At 43.2% G+C, this 23,106-nt stretch overlaps 1 protein-coding gene across 1 annotated transcript in view; it reads left to right on the top strand.

The window, feature by feature from the left end:
* The window catches only part of rictora (RPTOR independent companion of MTOR, complex 2 a), a 238,748-nt gene that overhangs the window by 78,691 nt on the left and 136,951 nt on the right, over positions 1-23,106 (top strand). The window contains exon 6 of the mRNA XM_059644956.1: positions 788-851. Within this exon, the coding sequence (XP_059500939.1) occupies positions 788-851 (64 nt within the window). The remainder of the gene's footprint in view (positions 1-787; positions 852-23,106) is intronic.

Here is a 23,106-nt window from a genome sequence, read left to right as displayed (position 1 = left end):
TAAAACAGCAGATTGCCAATAGTGTGAGAAATATCTTCAGATCAGAGATTAAGAAACCACACACAAAAATGAATGGTGCTTTCAAGGTGCAAGCTTGAATCTGGAGTCACGTAATAGGTCAGCCCAGTTCTACTCCAGCCTAGTAATACCGTGACACATTACTATGAGAGGCACATGTCAGCCTCGTAATTAAATAACAGATTGCTGCAAGAATCATCCTTTCAGTATAGTAAAACAGTGACAGATTACTGTGAGAGGCACAGTGTGGTAATGTAGCCAGAGATAACGGGAACTGCAGATGCTGAAGAATCAGAGATAACAAAGTCTGGAGCTGGATGAACACAGCAGGCCAAGCAGCAGCTTAGGAGCACAAAAGCTGATGTTTCAGGCCTAGACACTTCATCAAAAAAGCACTGAACTACTAATTAAGAACTGAGAGTTTGAAGAAGGGTCAGTGGACCTGAAACATTAACTCTGATTTCTCTCAACAGATCCTGCCAGACCTGCTGTGCTTTTCTTGCAATTTCTTTTGTTAGTAATTTAGAACCCCAGGCTCATGTTCTGGAGTCATCTAGGCCCAAAACATCAGCTTTTGTGCTCCTAAGATGCTGCTTGGCCTGCTGTGTTCATCCAGCTCCATACTTTGTCATCTATGGTAATGTAGCAACAGGTTATCGTGAGAGACACCACCTCCTTGCAGCCATACAAAGTTTACTATGTGAGTCATCAGCCCAGTGTAGCAATGCAGGAACATGAATGAACAGATTTTGTGATCTTCTTTCTCCAGATGTATAGACATACAACAGAGTAATGAAGTGGAGCGAACTCAAGCACTTCGATTAGTTCGAAAGGTAAATATGCTTTCTAATATTGCTGCTTGATTATAGAATTTACAAGCATTGTACTGTATGACATTTCTTTGCACCAAGCTATATGCAGACTGGTATGAATAACAGACTACCCCAATGTCAATAGTGTAATTGTGACTGCCCCTTCTAAGCGCTGATGTCTCCTCTTCATCAGTGTTGGCACAGAAGTAAGCAGCTGCATAGGCAAGGGAGAATGTATTTTGCTTTGAATATACTTTTTGCAGTTTTATTGCTTAGTTTAATTATTAGCCTCTTGTTTCACATGCCAGGCCAGGTGTTATAGTGTAGATCTAATCTGTGCTGTACTTGCTGTACTATACCTACTCTGAGATTGTTGAATAGGACAGTCTAGAGGGAGCTTTGTTCTGTATCTAAACCTGTGCTGTACATTTCCTGGGGGAATTTGATGAGAAAATGTAGAGAAAGAGACTTTACTTTGTATCTAACCCTGTGCTATTTGTTTTATTCTTCCATGATCGACATCTTGATTACCCTTTGGATTAAAAAAAATTCCTTTAACTTCCTTATTCTTGACTTGTGATCCTCGTGCCACAGCCTTTCACAACAGTGAATAATTTTATTTGAATAGCTTCCACCTGCCAATCCTGTCATTTGTTGCTCAAAATTTGAAAGAAAATTTGGAATGTCCATGATCGTTTCCCAGATCTGGAATGCTTTTTAACAGAAGAACGTAGGAAATAGTAGGAGCAGAAGTAGACCATTTGGCCCTTCGGAACTGCTCTGCCATTCAAAAAGATTATGGTTGATTTGTTCGTAGTTGACATTCCACATTCCCATCTATCCCTAATAACTTTTGTCTCTTTGCCAAGAATTTATCTACCTCTTCCTTAAAAAAAATTAATGACCCTGCTTACACCATCTTCTAAGGCAGAGATTTTCAAAACCTACGATCCTCTGAAAAAAATTAATATTCTTTGTGTTTGTCCAAAACATGACCTCTAATTTAAACAGTGCCCACTAGCTCTAGACTGACCCATAAGATGAAACATCATTTTCACGTTCTCCTTGCTGAAACCATTCAGGATCTTGCATATTTTAGGCAAGCCACATTGACTGTTTTAAACTCCAGTGGAAATAAGCCCAACCTATCCTTGTGTGTCAACTTATTCATTCTAGATATCAAACTAGTAACCCTCCTCTGAACTGCCTCCAATGCATTTACATCCTTAAATAAGGTGAGCAAAGTTGCACACAGTATTGTGAGTAATGATCTCTCCAATACCTTGTATAACTGAAGTATTCAGTTCTTCTCATAATAAAGGATAGTACTCTATTAGCTTAATAATAGAACTTATCAGTGCACTTTTTACTCATGCCTGTTTTAGTTGAAAGCTAACAATACATCTAGCAGATTGGAGACAGGAGATGAAAGTAAAGGTTTTATGTTGTTTTGGCCAAGTATGTGAGCAGGAAGGAATTTTCCATTTCTGGTGAGTGGACGGAGAGTTGAGAGTGTGATTAAAATGTAGGGATAGATGTTGTAGTTGTATTCCTCCCACTGGGCTCGGTGTTATTTCACATGTATCACTTCCATAGTACAGTCAACTGCCCCAGCGATTTAGGATGTACATGGTATAGTGTAGGTTAGACGGGCTTCGGATTGGTATGATAGGTTGGCACAACATCGAAGGCCAAAGGGCCTGCACTGTGCTGTAATGTTCTATATGTTCTATATAAGTTGTTTTTTTACAGGGGTATTTTCAGAGGCAGCTCTGACCCACACTGTATCTCACTCTTACTCACCGCTATTATTGAAAGTTAGCAGTTGGCCCTTACAATGTTTTGATGGTACAAAAATTGTGTTTTTCATTTTATCTTCTTCCTAATCCTGTACCTGGAACAAAGGTTGAAAACTCCCTTCCTTCCCAGTACCCTACTCCATACCTTGGGTGTACATATGCTGAATGCATGATTCCTTGACATATTCAGTCACCAAATCAATTTTTTCATCAGGGTCACAGCTCCAGAAATATCTTGTTCAAGTGATACTTCTAAAATCCCAAGTTATGCAATACCTGAGTATGTCCTCAATTTTCCAGAAGCCAAGTTCTGGATTTATGTGAATGTGCCATACTACATTGTAGACTTTTATTCCACATGAGGATCAATGGTCGGCACAACATTGTGGGCTGAAGGGCCTGTTCTGTGCTGTACTGTTCTATGTTCTATGTTCTATTCCTGGTCCATTGGATATCAGTAGCCCAAGGCAGTCCCAGCAGTGGAGTATGCCCAACTCTTCTTTATTGAAACAAAGTATGCTACAAAATGCTGCAGTAACAGAAATGTATCACAAGCTTACCTGTACAGTGCTTACTATCACATGTGACCTGGTTTATGTGGACATGACAGAGGATCAACGAGGTCTGTCCCAACCTTCAGTTGTTGATCAGATGACTCCTGTTCCTGAACTGATGAGTTATTGCTCTGAGGCATGTTCTGTTATCCTCTTTTCCATTTTGCAGTCTGCATGATCAATCCTTGACATTGTCTCGTTTGAGCAATTTCATTTGACCATTAGCCAACATCACAAGTGTGTCATGTCTACCAAAATATTCTTCCCTGTAAACCAGGAGATGAGATGGTGCAATAGTATTGTCACTGGACTTACAGTCAGTTTGCTTCACAACTGACCCAATGGAGGTTTGCTCTTTCTCTAGACCTCAGCAGGGATGAACTGCTGAAAAGCTCCATGCCGTGGAAGAATGTCACTCTGCGCTACACTTTTGGCACAAACAGTTCCTTGAAGAAGGGATCTTGTATGATATCCATCTTGCAGGGCGATTATTTTTTGAAAAGTGGTCCTGGAGCGAGGGAGGAAATGAGCGAGTAACATCAGAGACTATTTCCCAGGGCAGAAATGGCTAGCACGAGGGGTCATAGTTTTAAGCTGGTTGGTGGAAAGTATAGAGGGGATGTCAGAGGCAGGTTCTTTACGCAGAGAGTTGAGAGAGCATGGAATGCGTTGCCAGCAGCAGTTGTGGAAGCAAGGTCATTGGGGTCATTTAAGAGACTGCTGGACATGTATATGGTCACAGAAATTTGAGGGTGCATACATGAGGATCAATGGTCGGCACAACATTGTGGGCTGAAGGGCCTGTTCTGTGCTGTACTGTTCTATGTTCTATGTTCTATGTTCTATTCCTGGTCCATTGGATATCAGTAGCCCAAGGCAGTCCCAGCAGTGGAGTATGCCCAACTCTTCTTTATTGAAACAAAGTATGCTACAAAATGCTGCAGTAACAGAAATGTATCACAAGCTTACCTGTACAGTGCTTACTATCACATGTGACCTGGTTTATGTGGACATGACAGAGGATCAACGAGGTCTGTCCCAACCTTCAGTTGTTGATCAGATGACTCCTGTTCCTGAACTGATGAGTTATTGCTCTGAGGCATGTTCTGTTATCCTCTTTTCCATTTTGCAGTCTGCATGATCAATCCTTGACATTGTCTCGTTTGAGCAATTTCATTTGACCATTAGCCAACATCACAAGTGTGTCATGTCTACCAAAATATTCTTCCCTGTAAACCAGGAGATGAGATGGTGCAATAGTATTGTCACTGGACTTGCAGTCAGTTTGCTTTTCACCTGATAGGGCATCTATTTGCTTCCACTTGGTTTTTGACAAACGTTGACCCCAGGCAACCTGCTCATGCTGCTCATATAAGCTATTTCCTTGCCGTTTTTGTGCCATCCAGTCAACCATATGATATTTACACAGCACAGTCCTGTGATCAGCAACACTTTGTTTTGCTGACAAATGGTATATCACACATCTAGTGTCTGCTTAAATCATGACTCGAGCTGGAGAGTGTATGTCACCTGTTCAGTTCATCACCTGCTGAGTTACAGCACTTAATTTAAATAAGACCACAAGACATAGGAGTGGAAGTAAGGCCATTTGGCCCATCAAGTCCACTCCGCCATTTAAATCATGGCTGATGGGCATTTCAACTCCACTTCCCTGCACTCTCCCCGTGGCCCTTGATTCCTTCTGAGATCAAGAATTTGTCGATCTCTGCCTTGAAGGCATCCAAGGTCCCGGCCTCCACTGCACTCCGTGACAATGAATTCCACAAGCCCACCACTCTTTGGCTGAAGAAATGTTGTCTCACTTCAGCTTTAAATTTACCCCCTCTAATTTTAAGGCTGTGCCCACGGACCCTAGCTTCCTCGCCTAACGGAAACAACTTCCTAGCGTCCACCCCTTTTAAACCATACATTATCTTGTAAGTTTCTGTTAGATCTCCCCTCAACCTTCTAAACTCTAATGAGTACAATCCCAGGATCCTTAGCTGTTCATCATACGTTAAACCTACCATTCTAGGGATCATCCATGTGAATCTCCGCTGGACACGCTCCAGGGCTAGTGTGTCCTTCCTGAGGTGTGGGGCCCAAAATTGGACATAGTATTCTTAATGGGGCCTAACTAGAGCTTTAGAAAGCCTCAGAAGCACATCGCTGCTTTTATATTCCAACCCTCTCGAGGTAAATGACAACATTACATTCGCTTTCTTAATTACAGACTTTACTTGCAAGTTAACCTTCAGAGAATCCTGGACCAACGTTCCCAGATCCCTTTGTACTTCTGCTTTGCAAATTTTCTCACCATTTAGGAAATAGTCCATGCCTGTATTCTTTTTTTCCAAAGTGCAAAACCTCACATTCACTCACATTGAATTTCATCAGCCATTTCCTGGACCACCCTCCTAAACTGTCTAAATCTTTCTGCAGCTTCCCCACCTCCTCAGCACTACCTGCCTGTCCACCTATCTTCGTATCATTGGCAAACTTCGCCAGAATACCCCCAGTCCCTTCATCCAGATCATTAATATATAAGGTGAACAGCTGCGGCCCCAACACTGAACCCTGCGGGACACCACTCGTCACCGGTTGTCATTCCGAAAAAGAGCCTTTTATCCCAACTCTCTGCCTTCTGTCAGACAACCAATCGTCAATCCAAGCCAGTAGCTCACCTTGAACACCATGGGCCCTCACCTTGCTCAGCAGCCTCCCGTGAAGCACCGTATCAAAGGCCTTTTGGAAGTCTAGATAGATAACATCTACTGGGTTTCCCTGGTCTAACATACTTGTTACTCTTCAAAGAATTCTAACAGGTTTGTCAGGCATGACCTCCCCTTACTAAATCCATGCTGACTTGTTCTAATCTGACCCTGCACTTCCAGGAATTTAGAAATCTCCTCCTTGACAATGGATTCTAGAATTTTACCAACTACCCTGGTTAGGCTAATCAGCCTATAATTTTCCATCTTTTGCCTTGATCCTTTCTTAAACAAGGGGGTTACAACAGCAATTTTCCAAACATCTGGGACTTTCCCTGACTCCAGTGACTTTTGGAAGACCACGACCAAAGCCTCCGCTATTTCCTCAGCCACCTCCCTCAACTCTAGGATGTAGCCCATTGGGGCCAGGAGATTTATCAATTTTTAGACCTTTTAGCTTTTCTAGCACTTTCTCTTTTGTAATGCCTACCGTACTCAACTCTGCCCCCTGGCTCTCCCTAATTGTTGGCATACTACTCATGTCTTCCACTGTGAAGACTGACGCAAAGTACTTATTAAGTTCTTCAGCTATTTCCTTATCTCCCATCACTAGCCTTCCAGCATCAATTTGGAGTGGCCCAATATCTACTTTTGCCTCTCGTTTGTTTCTTACGTATTGAAAGAAGCTTTTACTATCATTTGTAATATTACTAGCTAGCCTACCTTCATATTTGATCCTCTCCTTCCTTATTTCTCTCTTTGTTATCCTCTGTCTGTTTTTGTAGCCTTCCCAATCTTCTGATTTCCCAGTGCTCTTGGCCACTTTATAAGCTGCCTCTTTTGCTTTGATATATTTCCTGACTTCCTTTGTCAGCCCTGGCTGTCTAATCCCACCCCGGATAATCTTTCTTTTCTTTGGGATGAACCTCTGTAGTGTGTCGTCAATTACACCCAGAAACTCGTGCCATTGTTGCTCTACTGTCTTCCCCGCTAGCCTCTGCTTCCAGTTGATTTTCGTCAGTTCCTCTCTCATGCCCCTGTAATTACCTTTATTTAACTGTAACACCATTACATCCGATTTTGCATTCTCTCTTTCAAAATGCACATTCATTCCTTCATAATATATTTAAATCACCATCCAGCCAGCTTTCAATAGAGCAGACTTGGTGTTTTTCTTTTCATTGGATGACTCAGCAAATTTAGGGTTGCTTCCTATTGCATAAACATAGAACAGCACAGCTCAGTACAGGCCCTTCGGCCCATTATATTGTGCTGACCTCCTATCCTACTCTTAGATCAAACTACCCTGCATACCTTACATTTTACTATCAGGCAGGCAGTTTTCTAGGGAGCTTCCAGTCTGACTAAAATTACAATTCCTTCCGTTCCTAGAAAGCATTTTCAACAACTTTATTGATGTTTTACTGACCTCACTTCCCAACATGTTCTTCAGACAAGAATGAGCAAAAATTAAAACTGCTTCACCTAATCACGGTAAACGGATTCAGAATTTTGAATTGGAAAATGCACTTTAAGTTTGTGACCTTTGTACTGGTGTATTTCAGAATTAATTCCAGTACCCTGCTGCCTCCCCCTCGCTCTGCATCTTATTCCGTTTAAACCTTTATTATCTCTTGGAATAGGTCGTGATCTCTGTTTTCGTGCACCTATTTGTAACAGCAGGGCAACTGCAGCAACTGAGTCAAGAAATTTCTCTAAATCACCTCAGCGACAGTTCAAAACTAATGAGCCTGTGTAGCAGCAACTTGGCATGACTATTTCTTCTGCCAATGTTCCTTTTTGTGCCAATTGCAAAAAGATTGAAGGAATAAAAACAGAAGCTGCTGGAAAAGCTCAGCAGGTCTGGCAGCACCTGTGAAGAATAAATCAGTGATAACGTTTTGGGTCTGGTGACCCTTCCTCAGAACAAAAGGATTGAGGTCTATCTGTTGATCTGCATGCACTTGAAGTTATGTTGAAGATGGTGTAATGATGCTGTATGGAAGAGGTGCATCGCCCCCAACTTTTATAATGGGGCGAGAAGCAGAAACCAGTATTTATCCCCCATTTTAACAACTTTGCCTTAAGTGAACATGCAAATAACTCAGAAAATGCTGAAAATACTCAGAGCAGGTTCACTAAACTTGAAACTCTTGTTTTTCATCCCACAGATGTAACAAGATATGCTGTGTATTTCCAAGATATGCTTTTTGTTTCTGTTTTAGATTTCTAACATTTACCTTACTTTGCTCTTAGTAAAATAATGAACCTCATCTGGTAGAAGGGAGAAGAATTCTTTCCTATAAACAAAGAGATGAGATGGTGCAATAGTATTGTCACTGGACTGGGAATCCATAAGTGTTATATGAAATGTCGTGGGGGCCCAGGTTTGAGTTTCACCATGACAGCTGGTAAAACTTAATATTATTAAAATCTGGAATTAAAAACCTAATGCTGACCTTGACACCATTGTTTATTGTTATAAAAACCCACTTGATTCACTAACGTCCTTTAGCAAAGGGAAAACTATATTCTCACCTGGTCTGGTCTACAGACCTACACCAATGTGGCTGACTCTTAACTTCTGTCTACAAGCCCTTCAGTACCAAGTGCTATAAAAAAAATCTCCAAAAAGGAATGAGAACTGTATGGACCACCTGACTGGTGATAACGAGGGCAAGTATCTTTTACCCTCTTGTTCCCTTGCTGTCCGCTGTCAGCAATGCTCTTTCAGAACTAACCAGCTGAATCAGTAATTGTGCTTCAAAACTACTCTTGGCACCAGAAGCCATTGATACTGCAACCCTGTTGACTGTATGTGAGGTTTTGTGAGCAAAATTGGAGTGTTGTCTCATAGCTAAGCAAGCAGCATTCTGATATTCACAGAATCGTCTCTCTCTCTGTGTCCCAAACACCACCATTACCATAATTATCAGCAGAGATGGCAGCACAGTGGTAAACAGTCAGAAAGAAGTTGTCCAAAGAGCTGTCAACATTGACTCTGGAGGCTAATGTCTTACCGAAGATGATATAGTGTCATGGATAAGAAAACCTGCTGATCACCATGTGACCCCACTTCCTCCCTCCAACAATCCTGTATGATAAGTCAGTATCCTCCATGGGAAGTACTGAGGTGGCAAGGATACAAAATTTCCCCAGGGATTTCATTGTCCACTGCCAAGAGCTGTTTCGAAGCGCAACTGCTGATCGAGCTGGTCAGTTCCAGAAGGACATTGCTATCAGCAGGTGATAAGGGAACCAACAAGAGGGAAAAAGATACTTGACCTCTATCACCAGTCTGCCTGCTATGCATGCATCTGTCCATGACAGTATTGATAAGGATAACCAGCATACAGCCCTTGTGGAGATTAAGCCCCATCTTCACATTATGGCAGTATCATAATTTTAAAAGGGATAGGCTTAATACGGGTCCAGCAAGTGAAAACTAGACAACCGTGAAGTGATGGTGGCATCCATCTGCCAGCAGCAGAGTTGTACTCCTAAACAATCTTCAACCTCACTGGTGTTGCATATGTCCTCAGCTTGCCATTACCACCAAGCCAGGCAATCACCCTTAGTTCTATGGAGAGTGCAGGAGTTCATGCCAGGAGCAGCACCAGGCATTTGTAATTAGTGGTTTCAACCAAGTGAAGCTGGGAAAGAGGATTGCTTGTGTGCCAAAGAGCATAGGAAGTTTGTGATAAAGCTAAGTGATCCCACTACCAATGTATCGGATCTGTGTCCTGCAGTCCTGTCACATCCAGCAGGGAATGGCAGAGGATAATTTTTGGAGGCTCCAAAACATCCTCATCATCAGTGATGGCAGAACATAACAGGTCAGCGCATTTGCAACAATCTTCAACCTGAAGTCCCAGGTAAATGATGCATCTTGCGTCCTCCAGAGGTCCCAGCATGACAGATGCCACTTCTCAACCAATTTAATAAGCTGGTATCAAGAAACAAGTCTACTGATCTATAAAGTTTATTCTCGATCATCAATAAAGTGATGGAAGGTGTTGTCAGTAGTGCTATCTGGCACCTGCACAGCAATAACCTGCTCATTGATGCATAGTTGGGTTTTTCCAGGATCATTCAGCTCCTGACCTCATTACAGCCTTAGTTTAAACATGGACAAAAGAGCTGAATTTCAGAGACGAGGTGAAGGCGATTGTCCTTGACATCACGGCTGCATTTCAAGCTTGGCAACAAGGAGCCCTGGGAAACATGGAAGCAGTGGGAAACATTTCACTGTACCTAGCACATAAGGTTGTGTTGTTGGGAGATCTGTCACCTTCACTAGAAGACTGCACGAGATCCTCTGAGTAGAGTCTTGGACCCAACCATTTTCAGTTCCTTCATTAAAGACTCCCCTCAAACACCACCACCACCCCCAACACTCCCACACCCCCAATCAGAAGGCCTCAAGTGGACAGTTTTGCGGACAATTAAATGATGAGGTGAGGGCGCAACTGCTTCCTGATATTATCATTGGACTGTTAATCCAGAAATCCGGGCTCTGGGGACTCTAGCTTGAATCAGTGGATAAAAATTAAAATCTGGAAATAACAGGCTAATTATGAACATGAATGCATTGTCGATTGTCAGGGAGAGGGAAGATCTGCCATCCTTACTTGGTCTACCCACATGTGACTCCAAACCCATCCCAATGTGCTTAACTTTTAATTGCTCTCAGGACAATTAGGGATGGGCAGTAAATACTGGCCTGGCTAGCAACACTTTCGTGCCATGAAAGGATTTTTAAGAAAAAAATTCAGCAGTCGGTAATTAACCATCTCACAAGTTAGGAGTGTGAGGAAATACTCCCCACTTGAAGTAATTTCAACAACTTTCAAAAAGCTTGACATCATCTGGGACAAAGATACTTGGCTTGGTTGGCACCGTGCCATCAAATGTTCACTCCCTTCACCACCAACTGCAGTGTGTACCATCTACAAGATGTACTGCAGAAATTCACCTAAGACTCCTTATCATCTTTAAAACTCTCAATCTCAACTTTCTGGAAGCTGTTGCATCACCTGCAAGATCCCCTCCATTTCACACTCAAACTCATCTTGGAAATACATCACAATTCCTGAAGTGTTGGTGGATTAACATCCTGGTCTTCTCTTCCTAACTATATTGTGGACTGCAGTGGCTCAGGAAGACGACTTGCCCCCACCTGCTCAAGGACAACAGGGATGAGTAATAAATGCTGGCCAAGCCTGCGTGCCCACTTACTATGAATTAAGAAAAAATATCTGCTATCAGAGCTGAGCAGACAATGTGAAATAGCATAATGAGCCAGTTACTTTTATTTTCCCTGACGAAGTTATGAAACTGTAGAACCTTCTGTATGGAATTTCCAGAAGAGAGATGAAAAGTTGTTTTCAAAAAATCGTATCATTTTCTTCCTCCCTAATGGCTTCTGAAAACACCCTTCCTTCACCAATGCACACACTCAATATTTTGAAAACTGGTTCACTTTTGTTGATCATTTATATAAATGATTTGAATTAAAATAGACGAGACGTGGTTAGTAAGTTTGCAGATGATACCAAAATTGGTGGTATGGTGGACAGTGAAGAAGGTTATCTAAGGTTACAAAAAGGTCTCAATCAATTGGGTCAATGTGCTGAGGAGTGGCAGATGGAGTTTAATTTGAATAAATATGAGGTATTACATTTTTGGCAATACAATCAATGACAGGACTTGTACAATTAATGGTAGGGCTTGGGAATAATGTTCTAGAACAGAGACCTAGGGGTTCAGTTACATAATTCTTCGAAATTTGCATCACTGGCAGACAGGGCGGTTAAGATGTTTAGCACATTTGCCTTCATTGCTGAAACCTTTGCGTATAGGAGTTGAGATGCCATTGTTAATAAGGTACAGGATGTTGGTGGGGCCTTTTCTGGAGTTCTGTGTGCAGTTCTGGGCGCCCTGTTATGGGAATGATATTAAACTGGAGAGGGTTCAGAAAAGATTTACCAAGATGTTGCCAAGAATGGAGGGTTTGAGGTATAGAAGTAGACTAGGACTGGAGTGTAGGACATTGAGGGATAACCTTATTGAGGTTTATAAAATCATGAGGGACATAGATAAGGTGAATGACAAGGGTCTTTTTCCTAGGGTAGAGGAATTCATAGAGGTATATTTTTAAGGTGAGAGGAGAAAAATTTCAAAAAGGTATGAGGGGCAACTTCTTTACACAGAAGGGTTAATGTGTGGAATGAACTGCCAGAGGAAGTGATGGTTACAGGTAGTTGCAATGTTTAAAAGACCTTTGGGTAAGTTCATGAATAGGGAAGGTTTGGAGGGATATGAGCCAAGCACAGGCAGGCGGGACTAGTTTAGTTTGAGAACGTGGTTGGAGGGTCACATTCCATGCTGCATGACTCTGTGGCCTTAATTTTTGCGAAGACCAGAAAATGTTCCATTGCTTCAGCCCATTTGTTCTTATCTTGTTTAAATAGAACTAGTATTCTGGCCACTGTCAGTTTTTCTGCTAATCTTTTCCTGTAGTTGGTTATCCTTTGTTTAGAAAAATGCTTCCTGAAATCTGTTGTTAGAGTATGACCCTGGTACTGACAAAAAGAGTGGGCTTAAGACCCGTTCCTACCTTTTTAAGACTGATGCTTCAGAGAATCACTTAGGAATGTCTTAAATGAGATGTTAAATTGCCTGCCAGTGCAGTAAGCAGTAAAACTTCCATGGCACTATTGGAAAAGGACAGGGAGGCTTGCCCTCAGTTTCTCCATCCAAAAGGTGTACTGGCTTATCTTCAGTCATTTAGAATTCTGAATATCTGTAACAAACTCAATCCATGTTTATGTGATGTGAAGTGATTGTACAGGAGTGGGTGCACTGGGGATTTATCAGGATGTTGGCTGGGCTTTAGAGTTTTAGTTCATAGAATCACAGTAGAGAAGAGGGCCTTTGGCCCATTTAGTCTGTATTGCCAAAACTACACTAGTACCGGCACCTGACCTGTAGCCTTGAAAGATAAGACGTTTCAAGTGTTCGTCGGAGTCCTTTTAAAATGTTGTGAGGTCACCCACTGCAGCATGAGGTGTAGAGGGGCTGTGCTCCCATTTCCTGGTACAGAAGTTATACAGTACTGGTCTGAGGTAACAGATGAGCTCCACATGACTGCTTGGAGTTGGTGCACTGATCCATATTCAAGGGTTCAGCGGTCGACCTAAATGAGCATGCCACTACCATCACAGACCTCATCAGTAGGCACGTAGAGAACTGTGTGCCAAAGAAGTTAATTTGGGTGATCCCCAGTGAGCACCCATGGATGAACCGGGAGAACCACTTCCTACTGAAGTCCAGGCCCAAAGCGTTCAAGTAGAGGGACCCTGACGTATACAGAATAACTAGTTACGACCTTCCTAAAGTCATCACGCACACCAAGAGACAACACCAGACAAAAGTAAGAGTCCCAGACTAATCTCACGAACACACATTGACTTGTGAAAAGGCTAACATGATATAATGGGCTACAAGGCGAAGTTGAGTATAATGGCTGACAACAATGCATCCGTCCCTGATGAGCTCAATGTTCTTTATGCTGATTTTGAACAGAATGTTAGTGAAATGATGCCACCTGCCCTGACAGCCATGGGTACCCACAGTCACCACCACAGCCTTGAGGGTGAACCCACAGAAAGCGATTGGCCTGGATGGAGTCCATGGCGGTGCATTTGATTCCTGAGCTGACTTGAGTATTTGCAGACATCGTTAACCTCTCCTTACTACACCTGCTTCGGGAAGGCCACTGCAATCCCCGTGCCAAAGAAAAATCGAGCAACATGCCTTAATGACTACCACCCAGTGGCTCTGACACCCATCATTGTGAAGTGCTTTGATTGGATAGTAAGGCATACATCCTCCAGCCTCCCAGATTACTTTGATCTGCCATAATTCACCTACCATCACAACAGGTCCATAGCAGACATCATCTCCCTGGCCCTACACTCATTCCTGGAACATCTGGATACAAGGACACCTATGCCAAACCCCTACTTGTGGACTTGAGCTCTGCCTTTAACACCATAATTCCAATGAAGCTCACCTGCATGTTCTGAGACCTAGGACTCTGCTGCCCCCTCCACAACTGGATCCTCAACTTCCTGACTCTCAGACTGCAATTAGTAAGGATAGGTGATGACACCTCAACGATGATCCTCAACACCAGTGCCCTGCCCAGCCGCGTACGGAGTCTTTTAATATACCAGCACTCATGATTATGTGGCCAAATTCAGCTCGAACTCAATTTGCAAATCACACCTCTGTAGGCAGTCAGATCTTGAACAATGACAAGATGAATACATCACTGTGTGGTTTGTCAACTACTTTGCTAAGACCACAAGAACTTACAGGGAGTGGTGAATACAGCCCAGTCCATCACACAAACCAACCTTCCATCCATTGACTCTCTCTCCACTTCCCGCTGCCTCAGGAAAGCAGCCAACATAATCAAAGACCCCTCCCAGCTTGGTTATAATCTCTTTCACCCTCTTCCATCAGGCGAAAGATATGGAAGTTTGAAAACATGTACCAACAGATTAAGCATAGCTTCTTCCCTGCTGTTATCAGACTTTTGAATGGACCTCTCACATATTAAAGTTGATCTTTCTCTGCACCTTCCCGGTAGCTGTAACACTATATTCTGTATTCTGTTCTGTTATCCTAATGTATTTACATAAGGTGTGATTTTCTGGTTAGTATGCAAAACAATACTTTCCACTGTATCTCTGCAGGTGACAGTAAAAAATAAATCAAATCAAATGGGCCAAAGTGCAGGAAAATAGGATTAGAATAGTTAGGAATCTGAGTAAGGGTCACCGGACCCGAAACGTTAACCGTGTTTTCTCCTCCACAGATGCTGCCAAACCTACTGAGCTTTTCCAGTAACTTTGTTCTTGTTCCTGATTTACAGCATCCAAAGTTCTTTTGGTTTTTATTAGAATAGTTAGGTGCTTGTTTTTGACTGGCGCAGACTTGATGGGCTGAAGGGCCTTTTTCTATGCTGCAGATCAGTATAAGCAGGCCATTTGACAGCTATGAATAAAATGGGCTAGTTATCATTCAAAGATTAACCCTTCTACATTTATTGTTTCTGAGATCCTGCTGTAGACAACTGCCATTTTTGCACAACCAGCAGTGATTTCACTTCAGAGCTAATCCACTAGCAACAATGATGTTTGGGCATTCAGAACTCATAAACTTGTATACGAACTCATTCATTTTTTTTCTTTCTGTTCTATTGCTGCCAACCACAGTTCTAATCCTGTGCATTCGTACACTTCTGTGTCCGAACACGGGGATCAAGTAGACCTTGCAGTTCTCCTCTCTGACACTAGTTTAGATTAAAGCACATAACAGTGTTTGTTTCTAAGTTGACTTGGTGATCAACTGTAAACTTTCTGCTGGATGCTTTGTTTATGCAGTCTTGCAGCGATGACCACAGAGATTGACTCTGCTTTTCAGCAGAGTGCTAATTGACTCTCCGGCTCATATCTTATTGAGATAAAAAAAGGCACACTATGGTAGAGGATCTTGTTTTGTGAAGAGGGCGTCCTGATTTGACTGGACTTCCTGTTGCGTGGTTTTCAGTTGAACAGTATGGCTGGGAACATCAGCAGACTTCTCGCAAGCAAAGACCTCAAAGGTCTCCAGGGGGGAGAGGTGGGGTATGTTTAAGCACATCGGTGAAATCCTGTTATTTGCATACTCAGATGGTAAACACAGAAAAGTAGATGATAACCCCATAGAAGTATTTGCTCGGCACAGCAGGGATTTCCCTGCTTAGTTGCACATGTATTATAACTCAATCTACATGTAAATTGTTTCGGTAAATTTTACAAGTATGTGTGCATTGATAGCTTATGTTTATTGTATTGACTGTTTTGGAGTCATTTTGCAAAAGTTCAGTGTCAGCATTAAATAGAATTTTACAGTACAGGAGGCAGCCATTTAAACCATCATGTCTGAAATGGCTCTTGAAATAGCTACCCAGCTAGTTCCATTCTCTAATTAAACAAAAACAAAGTTGCTGATAAAGCTCAGCAGGCCTGGCAGCATCTGTGAAGGAAAAAAAACAGAGCTAACATTTCGGGTCACCCCGAACTCAGAACTGAGAAAGGAGTCACCAGACCCAAAACGTTGGCTCTGTTTTTCCCTTCACAGATTCTGCCAGACCTGCTGAGCTTTTCCAGCAACTTCATTTTTATCCTTGTATTTGTCCCACTGTCTAGCACTCCAAATTAATCACTTTCAAATGTATTTGCAGCTTTCTTTTGAAACATCATAGGATCCCTACAGTGTGGAAACAGGCCCTTGGGCCCAACAAGTCCACACTACACCTTGAGCATCCCACCCAGACCCATCCCTCATAACCCACCTAATCTACACATCCCTGAACACTATGGACAATTTAGCATGGCCAGTCCACGTAGCCTGAAGATCTTTGGACTGTGGGAGGAAACGGACGATCGGGAAGAAACCCACACACACACGGAGAGAATGTGCAAACTCCACACAGACAGTTGCCCAAGGTTGGAATCGAACCTGGGGTCCCTGGTGCTGTGAGGCAGCAGTGCTAACCACTGAGCCACTGTGCCGCCCTCTGGAATCTCTCCACTACTCTCCAGGCAGCTCCTTCCAAACCCCAACAAATCTGAGTAAAGAAGTTTTTTTTTCTCACCCTATTCCCTGGCACTGTTACTGACAGTCTTCAAGTTGTGACCCCCTGCTTACTGACATATCAACTATTTGCGGCAGAATACCGTCTTTACCCTATCAAAATTGTTCATAATTTTGAACATATAAATAAGGTCAGTTCTTAGATCTTTTCTACTCAAAGGAGAATAAACCCAATTTCTCTCATTTTTCCTCATATCTAAAATCCCACATTCCTGCTATCATTCCAGTAAGTCTCGTTTGTGTTCTTTCCAATGTTTTACATCCATCCTTAAATAAGGTGCTCAGAACTGAACTGAGTACTCAAAATATGTCTGACCAATGATTTGTGGTGGTATAGCATCACTTCTTTGCTTTATATGCTGTGCTTCTATTTATAAATTTAAGGATCTTCTTAGTAACTGTTTCAACTTGCCAGTCACTTCCTGAGAATAATGCATGTGAACCCAGAGGTCGCTGTGCTCCTGTACTCCCTTCAGAGGTGTACCATCAAGCCTGTATTGTGTCTCCATGTTTCTTCTACCAAATGTATTGACATCGCCTCACACACCACCCCCTCAGCCACCAGCTGTACACCCAACGCCAGCCCCAAACCCTGCCGGGCCTTCACCATCCCCCCCCAGACCTCCCCCATCACTGAGGACGAATGGTCAGTCCTCAGTAAAGGACTCAACTTCGTTCCCCTCTGCCCACACATCTATGAATACCATTCATGTTCGGACGTTGAACTGTTGTTTCTCAGCCTGCATGTCTATTTCTTTAACCGTGAGTCTAACACACCCCTGCTCCCGCCCACAGCACACCCCATCCTCGTGGGCATCACCCCAAGGGCTCCTACCCTCCCTTGACCTTTTCTTCTCCAAATGCCATCGAGACATCAATCGCCCCAACCTCTTCACCCTTCTCACTCACTTCAACCTCTCCCCAACGGAACTCCCTCCCTCCACTCCAACCCTAACCACCCCCTCAATAATGACCCTACCTCTGAGCACCAAAACATTGTTTCCCAGACCATCCATAACCTCATCACCTCAGGTGACCTCCAACCTCATCATTCCCCAACCCTACACTGCCCATTTCTATCCCATTCCCAAAATCCACAAACCCGACTGACCTGGCCAACCCATTGTCTCTGGCTGTTCCTGCCCCGCTGAACATATCTCCGCTTGCCTTGACTCTATCTTCTCCACCTGGTCCAGGAACTCCCCACCAACCACGCCCTCGACTTCCTCCAAGACTTCCAATTCCCTGGCCCCCAACACCTCATTTTCACTATGGACATCCTTTCCCTGTATACTTATATTCCCCATGCAGATGGCCTAAAAGCTCTCCGCTTCTTCCTGTCCCGCAGACCCAACCAGCCCCCCTCCACCGACACCCTCATCCACTTAACCAAACTCGTCCTTACCCTTAACAACTTCTTCCACTCCTCCCACTTCCTACATACTAAAGGGGTAGCCATGAGACCCTGCATGGACCCAAGCTATCCGTGCCTCTTTGTGTGTACAGTCCCTCTTCCGCAGCTACTCTGGCACTATTCCCCACCTTTTTCTCTGCTACATCGATGACTGCCTTGGTGCCACCTCGTACTCCCATGAGGAGCTTGAACAGTTCATCCATTCTACTAACACCTTTCATCCCAACCCCAAGTTCATCTGGACCATCTCTGATACTTCTCTCTCTTTTCTGGACCCCTCTCTCGATCTCTGGTGACCACCTCGAAACAACTGATATCTATTTCAAGCCCACCAACTCCCACCACTACCTAGACTACACCTCCTGTCACCCACCTACCCATAAGAATGTGATCTACTACTGCCAATTCCTTCGCCTCCACCATATCTGCTCCCAAGATGGGGCGTTCCACTCCTGAATGTCCCAGATGCCCTCTTGTTTCAAGGACCACAACTTTGCCCCTTTAGTGGCCGAAATGCTCTCAACCGCATCTTTTTGATTCCCCGCACCTCTGCCCTCACATCCCCTCTCCACAACAAAAATAAAGACAAAATCTCCCTTGTTGTCAAGTATCAGCCCGCTAACCTCCCAATTCAATGTATCATTCTCCGTCACCTCCACCACCTGCAATCTGACCCCACAACCAAGAATATATTTCCCTCCCCACCCCTATCTACCTTCCGTAGGGACAGATCTCTCCACGACTCCCTCAGTCGCTCCACACTCCCCACTAGCCCCACCATCCCCAGCACCTTTCCCTGCGCCACAGGAATTGCTACACCCACTCCTACGCTTCCCTCTTTGCCTCCATCCAAGGACCTTCCGCATCAGACAGATGTTCACCTGCATATCTGCTAATGTGCTCTACTGCATCTGCTGCTCCAGATGTGGCCTCTCTGTCGGTGAGGCCAGGCGGAGGCTTGCAATCCGCGTTGTGGAACACTTGCACTCTGTTTGCGACAAACAACAGCACCTCCCAATCGCAAACCACTTCAACCCACCCTCTCCTTCCCTGGATGTCCCATCAGCACGACGCCATCCGGAAACTGGAGGAGCAGCACGTTATATTCCATTTTGGGAGAGCCTACAATCTCAGAAAAAACAAAGGTTCAAGCACTGATCCCTGGGGACTCCCACTCTCAACTTGTCTCCAATCTGATAAATGTCCATCCATACCAACCATCTGTTTCCTGTTTTCTAGCCAATTTCTAATCCATGCTGCCAAGGACCCATCAGTCCCAAACATTTTGAATTTGCTAATCAACCTGACATATGGTATCATGGCAAATGCTTCTTGAAATTCCAAATGTACAGTACTACCCTCATCCACTGCCTGTGTCACCGCATCAAGGAACTCAATTAAATTTGTCAGGCATGACCCATTGACTGTCTAGTATTAACTTATTTTTCCAAGTGTACAGTTACCATATCCTGTAATTTGACCTCCATCAGTTTCTCCCCAATTGACGTCAGGCCGATAGGTCTGTAGCTTACTGTGTTATCCTTAGCCCCTGTCTTAGACAATGGCATCAGATTTGCAATCCTCCAGTCTCCTGGGACTATTCCTGTGATCAGAGGAACCTGGAAAACGTCTCACTGGGTTCCCAATTTGCTCCCTTGCCTCTCTCAGTAATCTAGGATGCATCCCATCCAGGTCTGGTGGCTTCTGTACCTGGAGTGCTGCCAACCTTTTTAGCCCTGCTTCTTTATTTATCTCTATACATCTCAGTTGCTCAACACCCTCGTTTTTAACTGGACTATTGTCACCAGCTTCTCATTTGGTAAAGACAGAAGCTAAGTACTCATTTAGTTACTATCCTTTGCTTCAGTGAGCAGTTCACTCTGTTTGTTCCATATGGTCCCACCCTATCCTTCACTAATTTTTTACGATTATGTTTGAAGCATGTTTTATTATTTGTTTTAGAACAGACTACCATCCTTTCCTCGTGCTTCCTTTAAGCATTTCTTATTCCATCTTTAATCTGTCTAATGCATTTGAGATATTCTTCCTGACCCCTCTTGCTGTTGTAATTCTGGCATGCAACATATGCCTCCTTTTCCTTCCTTATTTTTTGATCAATATCCTTAGTCATCTAGGGTACTGGATGATAAGAGTAAATACCTGCTATTTATTCCTCATTGGTCAGTACCTAGTTTGCAACCTATTCATCTCTCTTCAAAGCCTCTCATTTTTCATCCATCGGAAATGCATTTTTGATGGCTAAAACAATCAACCTGCTCCAGTTCAACTTATAGCTTAAAATCTGCCCGTTTCCAGTCTGGAATCTTAATACATTGATTTTTTTTATCCTTTTCCAACTTTAAATATTAACCTTAGCTTTTTCAGCGATTGTTTGTGTTTCACCACCTGGCCTACTTCGTTTCGTAGAACCAGATCCAGCACCACTCCCACCCTGGTAGGACAGGAAATGTATTACTCCAGAAAGTTCTTCTGCACATGTTGGAGGAATTTTTCCACTTCTGTGCCCACATTCTAACTTAATTTCACCAATCTACCCAAGGGTAATTGAAATTGCCAAGTATCACAGTCCTACTTGTCCATAATCTACCTATAAAATCCTTTCTTCTGCTTCCTCCCCAATATTTGGAAGTCTGAAATAAATGCCCAACAAGGCCACCATTTCCTTTCTGTTTTTCATCTCCCAGCAGATATATTCTAATTTAGGAGTTGCTTTGCGCTTAAGGGCAATGATACTATCTTGGAACAAGACTTCCGTATCTCCTTCCTTTTCTCCCCACATTATTTCTAAATACCCTGTTCAATTGAAATATTCACTGTTCATTGCAGCATTGCTCAGTGGATAGAGTACAGCTCATTGTTCAGTTTTATATATTAAAGAAGAGCTCCCAAGACAGGCTTAATGAGAAAAAAACTGAGTCAAGTTTTTCCCAATCACCTTGTCCAGCAATGTTATTACACTGCTTGAAGCAGGTGGGAACTGAACCTGGGTCAAAAGTAGGGACTCTGTCTATGCATCACAAGAGTGCAAAGTTATCTCAATGCTCTGCTGAGAACAGAATAAAACATTGGTTAAGTGAAGAGTGCAAAAGAGCATGTCAGGAGCTGCATTAGGCATTACTGAAATTGAAGTGTCAGTCTGGTGAAGTGACAAAACGTGACTATTTGCATGCCAAACAGTATAATCAGCAAGTGATAGACAGAGCTAAGCAATTCTACAGTCAACAACTCAGACCTAAACTCTGTTGTTTTTTCATACTCAGTCACGAATAGTGATGGGCAATGAAACAACTCACTGGAAGAGGAGGCTGCACTAATATTCCTCTCCTCAATGATAGCAGACTTTGGCCCATCAGAGCAAAAGATGAGGCTACAGCATTCACAACAATCTTCAGCCAGGAATGCCAAGTAGATGATCCATCTTGGCCTCTTACAGAGGTCCCCAGCATCATGGATTCCAGTTTTTAGTCACTACAGTTAGCTTCCTGTAACATCAAAGTTAAAAGTTGAGGCACCGGATATTACAAAGACTATGGGCCTGACGGCATCCTGGCAATAGTACTGAAGGCGTGCCCCATCCTTCGCCAAGCTGTTCCAGTACCGTTACAATAATGGCATCTGCTCCACAATGTGGAGAATTGCCGAGGTATGTCCTGTACACACGCAGCAGGACATTTCCGATCCAGCCAGTTACCGCCCCTTAAGTCTACTCTCAGTAAGATATCATCAACAGTGTTATCGAGCAGTACCTGCTCAACAATAACTTGCTCACTGATGCCCAGGTTGGGTTCTGCCAGGACTATTCAGCTCCTGACCTTATTATGTTCTTGGTTCAAACATGGACAAAAGAGCTGAACTCCAAAGGAGTGGTGAAAGTGACTGCTCTTGACGTCAAGACTGCATTTCACAGAGTGGAACATCAAGGACCCCTGGCAAAAAGGGAGCCGATGGGAATTGGGAAACCTTTCTGCTCATTGCAGTCAAGTCTGACACAAAGAATGATGGTTGTGGTTGTTGGTGGTTTGTCATCTCAGCTCCAGGACATCTCTGCAAGAGTTCCACCGGTTAGAGTCTTGGGCCCAACCATCTTCAGCAGCTTTGTCAATGACCTTTCCTCCATCGTAAGGTCAGAAGTGAGGATGTTCACTGATTGCCCAACCCTAATTGGCTTTGAGAATGTGATGCTGAGCTACTTTCTTGAACTACAGCAGTCCGTGCGGTATAGGTGAAAAATAATGCTGTTAAGGTGGCAGTTCCAGGATTTTGACCCAGTAGTATTGAAGTAACTGTGGTTTTGTTTCAAACAACAACATGCCTATGAAAGTGGAGCCAGAAGGAGGTCATTCTGTCCCTCAAACTTGCACTGCCATTTAATCTGATTGTGATCTCAAATCCAGATTGCTGTCTACCCCAATCTCCTTTCGCTTCCTTGCTGACCAAGAATTTCTCTACTCCTGCCTTTAAAAACATTTAAAGACTGCCAGTGTCTTTTCAAGAAGAGAGCTCCAAAGATTCATGACTCTTTTTCTTTATTTAAAAAAAAAGCCTCATCTCCTCTATAAGTAGGTGACCCCTTATTTTAAACCCCAGCTCTAGATCCTCCCTTAAGAAGAAATTACCTTTCTGCATCCATGGTGTTGGTACCTTAGAATCTTGAATGTTTCAAATAAGTGACCTGTATCTAGACTAAACTCCAGCAGATGTGAGTCTAGCCTTTCTTAAAAAGTTGACCTGCTTGTTCAAGGTATTTTAGTTTGGTAACAAAATCAACTGCAAAAGCTCAGCACATCTGGCAGCAACTGTGTTGAAAAATCAGAGTTAGCATTTTAGGTCTGGTGACCCTTTCTGAGAACTGGTAAGCCTTCTTTGAGCTGCTTCTAACATACTTATTTCTTTAAATAATTGGACCAATCCTGTGCTCATTGGTCCAGATGTGGTCTCATCAGTACCCTGTCTAACTAAAGAGAAACCATACTACTTTTTTATTAATTTCCTCTCACTATTAGTGATAACATTAAAAAAGGAGCAGGCTATTCAGCCCCTCAAGCCTGCTTTGCCATTTGATGTGAT

Source organism: Stegostoma tigrinum, chromosome 3 (genome assembly GCF_030684315.1).
Source record: "Stegostoma tigrinum isolate sSteTig4 chromosome 3, sSteTig4.hap1, whole genome shotgun sequence".
NCBI classification, from domain to species: Eukaryota; Metazoa; Chordata; class Chondrichthyes; order Orectolobiformes; family Stegostomatidae; genus Stegostoma; species Stegostoma tigrinum.
The sequence above is the reverse complement of the archived record's forward strand: the minus strand, read 5'-3'. Positions and strand labels throughout refer to the sequence as shown.